At 51.8% G+C, this 12,279-nt stretch overlaps 1 protein-coding gene across 8 annotated transcripts in view; it reads left to right on the forward strand.

Annotated features, from left to right (window-relative positions):
• TBC1D16 (TBC1 domain family member 16) overlaps positions 1-12,279 on the forward strand; it is a 31,431-nt gene that overhangs the window by 860 nt on the left and 18,292 nt on the right. For 2 of the 8 annotated variants that reach the window (XM_074922114.1, XM_074922112.1), the window contains exons 2-3: positions 5,934-6,169; positions 7,209-7,839. In XM_074922114.1, coding sequence (XP_074778215.1) covers positions 5,992-6,169; positions 7,209-7,839 — 809 coding nt within the window. In that variant the 5' untranslated portion in view covers positions 5,934-5,991. Of the gene's footprint in view, positions 1-929; positions 1,148-3,565; positions 3,692-3,781; positions 4,060-5,185; positions 5,251-5,722; positions 5,849-5,933; positions 6,170-6,730; positions 6,808-7,208; positions 7,840-12,279 lie in introns of those variants that run through there. The other 6 variants (XM_074922110.1, XM_074922111.1, XM_074922113.1 and 3 more) reach the window with 6 other exon arrangements.

The raw sequence follows: 12,279 nt of genomic DNA on the forward strand, positions 1-12,279 counted from the left end.
TGACACTCGGTAAAACAACTCTGCTGCTTCCTCTCTGAGCCCTGCCCGCCTTTGCGGTTCTCGGACTGGTAGCGTGTCTTGCGAAGGTGTTACGTTCTTATTGCCCCTCTGGATAGGAAGTAATAAAAATGAAAGATCCTTTAAGAGAAAATAGTAGAAATGTTCAGACCGGGATAGCTCAGGGTAAAGAGCTGGGGGTTGCAGCTTCTTTTGTAGGTTTGTAGCCTTAGAGGAGCTCGTTCCCGTCCTGGTGATAACTTGGCTGAGAGCAGAGAAGTCTGAAAGCTGCTGCTCTGCCCCTGCGTTGGATCTGCCGAATACGTGGGTTTCTCCTCTGCGCCTCGCTGTGTGGTTGGTGTAAAGCCGGAGAGCGGGGATGGGGCAGAGCGTTGCTTTCTCTGTCCCGCTGGCAAGAAGGGGCACGGCCCTGCCGGTGGCTGGGTGAAGAGGAGACTGTTTCGAAGTGTCGGAGCAGCAGAGACGTGTGCTCTGGTGTCCGTCATGTTAAGAAGAGACTTTGCAATCGGTTCGTCAATTCAGCTGGAAACCAGGCTCCTGGGATTTTTCAGCCGCTGATAGTTAGGGATCGAGTACTGCGGGCGGTATCAGGCCACGGCTACGGGGCATTGGCAATAAAGAGCCGTAGGAGCGTTACCTACGGCACCAGCACTGCACTTCAGTAATAGGGAATGGTGTTTCATCTTGGGCCGGAGGGACATATGGCACAAATAAATTCTGAGCGCTAAAGCGCGTGTTGTGGTTTGACTTTAGTGCTGGAGGGGTGGTAAGCTTTTGTTTGCGTTTTTATGCCTGAGCAGGTGTGGCTGGGAGCAGCCGGCGGGCTCCCGTGATAGCATGGCATTTCCCTTTTTATCTCTGAGTCACAAACTTGCAGGATTTAGTCTGCTGTCCCTTTTTTACCTTCTCAGCTGAGATGCATCTGAGCAAAATCTGTTCCACTGAAGTGACTGGAATTGGAGTTGTGCGAGTGTCAGGATTTCAGCCTTCGCTGGTGACTGCTGTTACTTTTCCTTTACTCTGTGCTCTGCGTGCCACTGCTGCACCAGCAGGTCAGGAATGAAAGACTTTTTGGTGACCTACATAATTCTCCCCGTGAAATGGGATGACTTCAGAATGGCTCCCTATGGTAAACTTTTTTCCTTTATTTGGCTAGGTCATCTTAAATAGCTTCAGCTAATAGCTAGTAGTTTTGAAAGCGGCTTTTTTTTTTTTTTCCCCTAATGTAGAGGTATTACGATACAAAGGGAAGGTCATTACAAGGGCTCTCACGTATACACAGAGAAGTATAGATCAAGTGAGTGACTAGCTGAGGGTTGCACAGAAAATCCAGTCAGAGGGCCGGAAAGAAGCTGCGAGTCCTGACTCTGGTTCCTGCACTCTGTCTCCAGCCGCTCTCCCTTCCAGCTCTCTCTTAACCTGTGCTTGAGCTACCAGAGCTGCAAACCCCACATTTGCTTTTCCCAAGGGGAGGAGGAGGCAGCGACTGCTGTGGTCTTCGAGACCTCCGCAGTGCAGTGACTCTGTACTCCTTAAATATGTAAAATCAAATGTAAGTTATTAAGGGGAAAAAAAAAAAAAAAAGAAAAAGCTTGTTGCTTTTCTCTTACTTAAGGCGTTTCATGCTTAAATTTGGTGCTGATGTTTGACAGCTCGTGTTTCTCCTCTGTGCCCAGACATGCTGTAGGTCTCATGTTTCACTTCAAGAGCCCTGTAGTTCAGCTTATTTTCCTTGTAAAGCTATTAAACTCCTGCACAGCAAATCTGCCCTCGGAGCCTCAAGACCCGCTGCCAGGCACACAGTGCTCAGCAGCGGGACTTGTCAGCTGCAGCCAGCCCCAGCGCGCAGGCCGTCCTGTGCCTCTACAGGCTAAACTTACTCGTGAGAGAGGCCTTTTGCCTTGTGTGCCCACAAACTGCTCCGGAGACGGCAGCGAGGTGCTGGAGCTGCGGCAGCCCGGGCGGGAGCCCCGCGTTGCCCTCCTGCGCCAGGACACGGGAACCCTGCGCAACCGGAGGCAGCAACATTTGGTCCAGCAGCGTCTGCCAAGGTGAGGGCGCGATCTGCCAAGCCAAACAGGATTTTGTTGTTGATGGGTTTGTGAGAAGGGGAAGGGCAGCTCCGAGGCAGGCGAGCAGCCAGTGCTATTTCAGATGCTGCTGGCTGGAACTGGTCAGGCTCTTGTGAGGAGGCTCCTGGGGTGATTTCAGGAGTTGGCTCCCCAGCGCGTTGCTGAGATCGCGTGTAGCGGAGAAGTGCTGGCATTGACTGGGAGAGCAGCCAGGGGCTGTGCGAACAGACTCGGTAGCTGTAGCAGAGATTTTTAGTGGTGACAGTTGATGTGTGGGAGAAGAAAATGTATGTGTGCTTAATAAATATTGGCACTCAGCAAGAGCTTATCAGCTAATTCAGTGCTTCAGCTTCTGGAGAGCTGGGTTGTCTCTGCCACGTTGGAAAGAATCCCTTCAGATCAAGGGATAAATAAAAAATTAATATGAAAAATAGGGGGTTTTTTGAATTGTGCTGATTTAATGCTGACTTAGCTGTAGGACAGTTCCTGCCTGCCTTCCCAAGCTCCCACAAGAGGCAGCAGCAATACCTGCCTCTCCTCATGACCCCGGACTGTGCGTGCAGCCCTTGTCCTGCCCAGGGGAGGGCTGAGAGCAGAGCAAACCCTGCAGATCTGGTCTGTGATTTGCTGGTCTGTGTTGCATGAACTGCCTTTTAGGACTGAGAGGCACATTGACATGCTGTGTTTCAGAGGCTTTTGGGGTTGTACAAGTGGACTCGATGACCTTCAGAGGTCCAGCCCACCATCCGGTCCGAGCTGGGGCCAGCTGCCTATTTCTGGGGCCTGTCTTTGAAAACCCCCAGCAATGGAAATGGCCTCCTCCGGTTGCCCTGTTCTGGGACACCCTTGTCGCTGCTATCAGAATGGCTAAACTAGATATTCCTTGCCATGGTTTAACTGGCTTACTACTTCTCCTGGCCTCCAGAGACAGCTCTTCCTTTTTTTGGCAGTGACAGTTCCGTGTGTGAAGACTTCTGATACATTTCCCTTGCTTTAATCTTCCCTTAACAATCTCTTCCCATGTCCCAGATCACTCTTGTCACTCTCCCTGAAACTGTCCGGTGACTTGCATCTGATTTTCTTTAAGGCTGCACCCAAAGCGACACAGAATTCCCTGGCCTGTGGTGACGGTGGGAGGATTCATTTGAGTCCCGGTATGTTTGGCTGCTTGTTTGCAGCATTGCAGTGGTCTCTGGTTCCTGATGCGTAGCTCTTCTGCAAGACGAATGCACCAGACTACATTTCTGTGCTGATGGGACACCATATTCTTCACCTTCTGTCTTTTTGGGGGTTATTTGTTTCCTTTTCCCGGCCTGCGTGTGCGGACCTGCAGCGCTGTCCACCTGCCCGTCAAGGCAGTGCTGAAGCGACAGGTGTTCTGGAGGATCAAAGCCGTAATTTCCCTTCAAATTCCCCCTGCTTTCCAGGCAGCAGCTTTTGATCTTTTACCTGTTGCTTTGTTCTTTCTCTGTTAGGTAAAAGCTAATTAAACGTTGCCTGTGTTGGCAGAGAAGTCGCGCACCTCTGCCTGCCCTCCGGAGAGCCCCCGGAGGGCCGCACAAGCTCCTGTTCCGTACGTGCGGCCCCATCTGCTGTCCGTGGTAGGAAATGCTCGCTGGTGGATTCTGAGGAGGCATTCCCTGGTCAACAGCCGCAGCCCCCTGACACCACCTCCCCCTTTGCCTGTGCAGATTTTGCGCTTCTGGAGTTCTGATGGAATGAATAGCTGACCCAGCTGAAGGTCCGGGTGTCCAGGCTGGTCTCAGTCTCGATGGCAGCGGGGCGGCGCTGGCCGGGCTGTGCTGCCTGCAGCATGGGGTGGTGACAGATGACCCTCTTCCGACGTGCTGGAGGCGCCGGGCCTCTGATGCCACACAGGTTGCTCCACGTCGCTGCTTCGGACTCCCTCGACACTGTGTTGAAACGGCGTGTTGTAACTTGGTGGTGGGAAGGAGGAGTTGCAGCAGAGGTTACTGTCTGTATTCTTGCAGGGTGCAAGGAGAGGAAAGGTCACTTGCTTTTTAAATGTGGTTGAGGCAAATGACTTTCTCTAAGATATAACCCAGAGCCAGAAACAGTACTGTGGTTTTTGGCAATCTGGACCAGAATGAGCATATGGCTCCACTGGGGTTTGGTTTTGGGGGCTGAGACACGAAGATACCTGTTGTGTTTGGTGCTAGGAGGAGAGAAGAGTGTGAAGGACTTGCAAAGTAATTGTCTTACCCTAAGCACTTGCTGGGCACAGTGCATAGCAGGGTTGAGGCTTCTCCGACAAGTTCCAGCCAAGACTGAAATACAGAAACTGCTTGTGCTGTGATTCAAGCTGACAAATGCGGAGATTGCCGGTTAAACCAATAGTTTGTCCTTTAATGAAAGCTCTGTCAACTGCTTGGCAGTCTCATTTGCAATCTTCTGTATGTAGAAATCTGTCAGAATCAGGACAGCCGTTTTCCTTCCCTGCAGGTTTGCTCTGCTCTTTGAGGAACGCTGGTTTGTGTTTGTCCTTTCTGCTTCTCGCTTCCTGGTCTGTCTGGAGACACCGTTCGAGCCGTGTTTACAGAAATCGGAGCTATTCAGTGTTTGATGACACTTGCTCTGGGCCCCTGAAGGTTTCCTCCATGCAGTACCCCTGATAGTACAAGTCAGGGCCTGTCTGCTTCTCGTTCCATTTCTGGCTGCCCTGTTGTTGCTCACAGGCCGGGGAGTGGGACTTGCCCCGAGGGACACACCGAGCTGACCCCCCCCGGCTGCCCCAGACCCACACCGCGGCCGTGTGTGGTGTGTGCTCGGTCGGGCTGGCCTCCTTGCAAGCGAGCGAGGCTGTGTAAACGCAGAGGAACAAACGTTGAGGTTTCCTCTCCTCACGTGCTTCTGGCAGAACAGAAGCTGCCGGGACAGCAGCGGGTGGAGCCCGCTCAGCCCGGAGCTGTGCTGGGCTGGCCGTGGGCTTGCTTTGTGCGAGACCCACCTGCTGTTTCAACGCATTGAGTCTTCCAGACCCCCCTGCTGAAGAGTCTGTAGCTTGGGCGACCCCCTTGGATTCACCGTGGAGCTCCCCATCAGCAGCCCCGAGGAGGAGCTCGTCTCATGGGAGTCGAGAGCTTACTCGGTGCTGAGCTGGGATCTTCCTCCGCCGTTCGCTGGAGTTGCCTGTTGAGAGGTGACGTGGCTGCCCTGAGTTGCTGTGCCGCTACCAGAGTCTGCCCGCTCTGTTGAACAGGGGTCTCTTGCCACTCTTCCCTGAAAAGGCTTCATTTAACCATCACTGCTCAAAACCCAGCCCAAAACAAAACCCCAACCGCAAAACCTCAGGTGCACAGCAGGATTGCATCGATAATTGATAAACACAAGACGAACTTGGTTTGATCAATGTGGTTCTTTGGAGATCGGTGGTTGCTCTAGGTGAAGCAGCAGCCCCTGGTTTAATGTCATGGTCTCAGCAGTTTTTCTGGGCTGAAGGAGTCCTCCAGGGTCTGCTCTGACTCCCTGACATCCCCGGGGCAGTGACACGTTGGGCAGCTCTGCATCCCTGGGCTGGTCCCTTAATGGGCAGTTTTCAGTGACAAGCATTACTCTTGTGTTTCCTCCCCACAGTAACTATTAAAATGTAGAGTTTTGCTGCCTTTATATTTCTTTGTTGCAGAGAAATACATCCTGGGATTCTGTACTTCAGCATCTTTAAAACATAGAGGTGATGTTACAGATCCATTTGAAGGCCCTTGCCTGAGTTGCAGGACGGATGTGGCAGCTGATGGGAGGTCTCTTCCTTCTCAGATGGTGGTAGACACGTGCTGTGCTGTCGTTACGTTTGTTCTAACGCTATTCTTTCCACCTTCTTGGCAGATCTTCTGAATCTGGCTCCTGATTAAAGCTGACAGATAATGGAAACATTTCCTTGGCGATGTCTCTGGGGCGACTCCTCCGACGTGCCTCTTCAAAAGCTTCCGACCTCCTGACCTTGAATTCTGGTGGTGGCAGCAGCTCATCTTCTGTACTTGATGGGGAGATTATCTACTCTAAGAACAATGTCTGTGTCCACCCACCTGAGCTGCTACAAGGCATTGGGGAGCATCATCCAGGTGATAGGCCGTTGCAGACACTGCTCGCTCACTCTTTTTCTCTTTCCTGGGGTGTGTGTTTGTATCAAATTCAACATCTTGGGCTCAAAAGAACGAAGAGGTGCCAGTGAGGGACAGGACAAGGCGGTCTTACGCAAGACTAGCGAAAGCCACCTACAAGCTGATCCATCAGCTCTTCTTTTAGTAGGAAAATGGACGGTATTTCTCCTTTCTCCTCTGGTCTAGCATGGACTTGCCTGTTCTAGTAAGTCCTTTTGTATTGCCAGAAGGTGGACAGTTGTCATCTGAGGACAGTAGCTTCTGTTGCTCTTTCAAATACATGTATTGTTCAGGAAAGCCAAGTATCATCCTGTAACTGGCATTGCTAGAGTGGCCTCAACTACCATTGGTAAAGGAAAAAAAGAAAACCTGCTTGTGGCTGCGTGCACTAGAGTAAATGAAGATAAATACTGCCCTGTGCCTTTATTCTCATCTGGTACTGTGCTCTTTCATGTTTTCATCAAAGAGAGCCGTGGCTACTGGCTTAGCTTCACAAAACTAATTATTCTGTGAACATTGACCCACGCTTCCCTTTTTCTGTGTGTGACTCTCTTCCTATTGGCTTTCCATGAAAGTTGTAGCGCTTTAGCTACAGTAAGGTAAATATTCTGGAGAAAGAAATGTTTAGCTGGCACTTGAAATTGTTTAACTAACAAACAGTAGAAGTTTTTCATGTGGCAACGTATTTCAGAATTTACTCTTGATTAGTAATCCATCCAGGAAGCTGAAGTATTTGCATGTCATTTCTATGTCCGCTTAGGCCAGAGGGAATTTAGACTGTTCAAAAGCCGTGTGCAGACTTGAAATTATTTGTAAATACTGACTAACGCTGAGCACGATTCATCTGGTAGAAGTCTGTCCTGGTAAATAAAAGGGTTTGTTTTGCCCATGTGTAATGGTGGTGAAGTGGGGGGGAGATGGGGACGGCCAGATTTCAGCTTATGCAGTTTCCTAAGAATAAAGCTGTGTCATAACCGATGGCTCCTCTGCTCTCTCCAAGGGTATTTGTGCTTGTACATGGAGAAGGACGAGCTCCTCGGAACCACGCTTATCCTTGCCTGGGTGCCAAACTCCCGCATTCAGAGGCAGGACGAGGAAGCCCTGCGCTACGTCACCCCCGAGAGCTCCCCCGTCCGCAAAGCTCCCCGCAAACGCGGCCGCCACGCTCAGGGCTTCGGCACCGGCCGTCAGGCTTCCCCCACCGAGCAGGGAGGGGCAGGGCTCCTGCAAGGAGAAGACGTCCTGACTGTGTCACAGCCTGGGAGAGATGTGGCTGCCGTCAGCTCCCCCTCTTCGGACGGGGAGAGGCTCTCCCAGTGCTGCCCCGCGGCAGAGGGGGCCCGCGGCTCCCCCCAGCCTGCCCGCAGCGACTCAGGAATCCTGTCGACAGTCAGCTCTCAGGAGGAGCACAACAGGTCGGAGCTGGCGGTGGAGGGGCCGGAGGAAGGCCTGGACTGCAGGCCGGAGCCGGGGGAGGACGAGGGCTCCTTGGAGCTGTCTGCTGATGACGTGAGCAGGGACAGTACTTTTGACTCGGATTCTGATGCCTTCTCTTCCCCCTTCTGCCTCTCTCCCATTAGTGAAGCCCTCGGGAAAAGCAGCAGTTCTGTGTTTCTGGATAACGAAAGCAGGTGAGTGTATCCTTTTTTCCAGTTTCTGGGTGAATACCTGTGGTGCTGGTTGCCGAGCTTGGAGATGCTGAAGGAAATTGAGAAGCTTCACAGTGGCGTTGAGCCGAACATCCTGTCTTGCCTCAGACACCTGTATAATTCACAGGAAATTATTTGTCAGCCAGTCCTGCTTCTGCTCACTGAACCCTGGCCCCGAACGTTCAGGGCTGTGTACGTACAGTTGTTCAGGTGAACTGAAAGCAGCGTTACTAAATTAAAAAGGTCCCTTGTTGGTCTAATTGGCTCTGCTGAGGAGATGTGCTAGGCACTTCTTGTGGCAGCCACATCAAAGCGTCTCTCTGACTTCCTCTGAGCCGTGGGTGCCTCTGCAAGGCACCGTGTTGACATGGAGTCTGCATGTATGAGCTTGTTTTGCTGCTGTTGGGAGCATGGTCCCACTTAGGACGTATAAATATTAATTCTTGCGTGTCTAACCTGGGTATTTTGGTCAGGGCTGATACATCTGGGTGTCAGCGCTCTCAGCGGCATCTGCAGTAAACTCTGCCCGGGGGAAGGAGGGAGCAGGGTACCTGTGTAACTCGCTGTGCGTTTCTGCCTTCCTGCTCTGTGCTCTGTGCGGTGTCACTCACCCCCACCTCGGGGAGGATGGGTGTGCTGCCCTCGTGGGGCACCGTGGGGCTGGTTGTAAGGGTACACTTCACCTTTGAAACCACCTGAAATGGGGAAAAATGAGTTCTGCTTTGTGCGTGCCAGCAGTGTACAGACTACATTAAGACTTGACGTTTGAGGAGATTTTCCCTCTTTGTTTTACGGGCTGATCTCAAGCCCAGAGATGCCAGTAAGAGCAAGGTTTGTGAAGGAAGTATTCTAATTGATTCAACTCTCTCTGGATATTTTAAAATGCTTCGGTGTGGTGATGTCAGACTTGGTATCAGGTTCGTATTTGATATGTGTCCTAGCAGTACGCTCTAATGAACTGTGAGCCCACAGGGGTTTCTGGGCATGAGCTCTGTGGCAGTGGTTTGAGCAGTGCCTTGGCCCATCCCATCCCATCCCAGCTCTCCTCTGGCTGCAGAGCGGCCGCAGGGTGCCCAGGATGGGCCTTTGGTTGCCAAATTGTGTTGAACAACCTCAGTTTGACAGTGACCTTTTTTAGCTCTCTAGATACGAGGCCTGGCAGTCTTTTTGGACGAGTGTTCATAGGAATGCAGGAGACTGGAAACTACAGAAATGTCACAAAACACAGCTTGAAAAAATTCTACAGAGAGATCTTTGAATGATTAACAGATGCCTGATAACTGTCTGTATTTTGTTGGTTCTTGGGCTTTTTGTCCCGCTCAGATTGTGTTCTAGCACCAGGCTACTGCTTGGGGGTTGTAACTTCTAGTTGCGTACACTTTCAAAGAACGTTGTGTTGGCTTAGGAATGTCTCAGCCTTGACTTAAGAAACAGAAAACCCCCAAATCCACGGCAACCAAAGCCTCTGTTTCTTTAAGGTGTGTAAAGTTTTTTTTTCCTTCTGTTTGAGCTGTCCCTGTTATTCTGAAAAAAGTGAAGTTTTGGAAGTTTGGGATTTTTTTTAAAAGCATTTTTTTATAAATAAAATATAATTAAAATGCTGCTGTGAACATTTCTGAGTTCGAGCATTAGGATTCCTCAGGGACAAACATTCCTGGCTTTCAGCAGGTGCGTGGGGAAGCCCTGGCCCGGGTCACCCGCGCGCCCTGAGCGAGGGGTCGGCATCGCGGGGGGCGCGTTGGGAGTCACGTCCTGGCTGCTGAGACCCGGGGGATCGAATCTCCCCGGGGAAACCCCCCGGCCTTGGCCGCGGCCACACGGCCCTGTGCTGCGCGGGGCGTGCGGCAGCCTGGGGGTGCTGGCGCGGGGGGTGCTGGCGCAGTGCTGGGGGGCACGGCAGGCGGGTGCAGGCCGTTGGGCTTTAGCTGCTGGTGAGTGCTCAGGCTCCGAGCCGCGGGCAGCGCGGGGAAGGATGGCGATGCAGGTCACTCCCTGCGCCTTCGCTGCCTGCCCTGAGCCCACGCCGCGTCTCCCCGTCGTTCCGCAGCCCGGCTCGGGCGAGCCCTCTGCCGGCTTCCCCCGCGGCTGCCCGAGCCTGACAGCTCCAGCACTCTGCCAGCACACCGCTCCTCTCCTGGCAGAATTTTCTTTTCTTTTTTTTTTTTTTTTTTAACCAGCCTGGAAGCCTCGTACCATGTATGCAGCACTCATAATTTGCAGCAGAGTAATAAAACAGACCTTTCATTGTTTGGGACTTCAGACTTGAAAACCTTTTGTCCAGTTTTTATGCCCAATTCTTCTTCCCCATAGAGCCCCCCCCATAGAGCCCCCTTGCATGGTATCTGCAAGATATTACAAACTGTTTGAGTTAGAGACTTTGCAAAAGTCTTGTCAAAAAGCATTCTGTGATTTCCTGCGTTCATCCCAGTGTTTCGGGGCGCGGGGGATGTGTTTCAGAAGTCACTACAAGCATGAGAACAGCTTCCTTGTTTCTTAAGGGTTTTTTTGTTGTTTTTTTTTTTTCCTGCTGGCTGCTTCCCATCTGAGCCAGAATTGGAGTGCGAACAAAGTTTGTGCTGCTGGCAGATTGTTTCAACTCTTTTCCCTCCCTACCCCCCGGTCACCACCTCCTCCCTGCAAAGAGGAACGACTGTTTCTGGTTATTTCCCTCTGCACTGGGGAGTTGTTGTGAAGAGAACTCTGCTTTTCCCCATGGTTGTTTCAGAAGCTGAAGCGCAGTGCGTTGCACGGGTGTTTCGGTCCAGCCATCTTTCTGTCCGTGCAATTAGATATCATCAGAAATGGAAAAATGTGACATTGTGGAAGAATTAGGATGTACGTGTAGACTTGCATGAGGTGAGATCAGAGGCTCACCAAAATCTCCGTGTGGCCAGGAGCCACCAGTCCCGTGTGCCGCTCGGAGCATCCTCCGAGGAGGTGGCCTGGCCGCCGGGCAGGAGGGAGCCACCGCTGCGCGCGGCGGCGGGCAGAGCAGGCGGGGAGGAGGGAGGGAGGCTTGGAAGCCTTCGAGTTGCACAACGAGTAGTCATTTCAAGTCAACAACTCGCCTTGTAGAACATAAGGAAATAAAAACGTATCCATTGTATTTTTGGGTTTTTGGGTTTTTTCCCCCCCCTCTTTGCTTCTCAGTTTGACAGGCTGCCAGGGATCCCACGCAGTGATTGATGCTTTCCTCCCATTTACACAATTCCTCAGGCTAGGCGCTATGGGAGTGCCCCAGCACCAGCGTTCACATTCTTGCTTCTCTTCTTAGACGAGCCTGGCACTTCTGCGCCGTGTGCTCATCTCGTGGAGAGGGGGCTTTGCTTTCTTGGCTTTTGTGCCCATGTTAACGCGGTGGCCCCTTTCTGCTCGTAGTACCTGGCTCCTGCAGGGGTGTAGCTAATGAGGGAAGTGCCTGGATTGATAGCGGCTCTGTCACTGACTGTATTTCTGTAGACAGGAGGGATACTGGAAATAAAATCGTTGCATTTTGTTCCTTTTCTTCCCTGTCACCGGTGTTCGCTGTCTGTCAGGAGACATTTGCCTTGTGGTCCGAAGGGCACCAATTCAGGACAACTGTACTCTATACCCAGCTTTGGCTTCTTGCCACCCTGCTAAATTACTCAGCTTCCATTTTCCCCATCAGTAAAGTGAAACTAAAAGCCTTTTGTTACATCCTGGCAACCAAATAGCATCTGACACCTATATAATGTCTTTCAACCGATGCTCCTGGAGTTATTTTAACTGGCCGTGACATCAGATCTATACCAATCGGTTGTGGAAGCACTTAGTGCTCTGTAAGTGGTGTTTGGTTTGGGTTTTCTTTCGTGCCGTGCCAGAGTGATCCCTGGTTACCGGGAGCTTTCCTTAGCAATGGGTGGTAGGGCTGCTAAAGGCTTTTCGCTTCGGTAATAAACTGCAGTTGCTGTTACCTGACGAGCACCATATAAAAATGCCAAAGAGGACAAATAAATGCTGGCACTGGTTCCTTCGCTAACTTCAGGCTGGGATTTCAGTCGATACAGTCAGCGTTTGGACCGAGAGGCCTCAGCGGTGGAATCGTCCGCGTGGAGTTTGGGGCAACACCCGGCCAGAGGCCGGAGCTCTGCGAACGGTCCCGCGGGCGATGGACCCGGCGCCAGCTCACGCTTCCACAGCGCCGGCTTTAGAGGACGAGCAGAAGCGGCGTGACCCGTGTGGTCGTGGGTACCAATGCAAGAAGGAGACGCCTTTCACGAGGTGATAATTTTAGCAGCCGGTAGTAAAAATAATGAGACATTTTTGCTAATGGCGCTAAGTGATGGTACAGTTCTCGTGTTCTTCAGCGAATTCACCGAACAGAACTATTCCAGACGGCCCAAGCGGAGCACACAACACCAGGAAAAATCCCTTTGGCGTCGCAGTTGATGCAATTTTTAC

This window comes from Athene noctua, chromosome 18 (genome assembly GCF_965140245.1).
Source record: "Athene noctua chromosome 18, bAthNoc1.hap1.1, whole genome shotgun sequence".
NCBI classification, from domain to species: domain Eukaryota; kingdom Metazoa; phylum Chordata; class Aves; order Strigiformes; family Strigidae; genus Athene; species Athene noctua.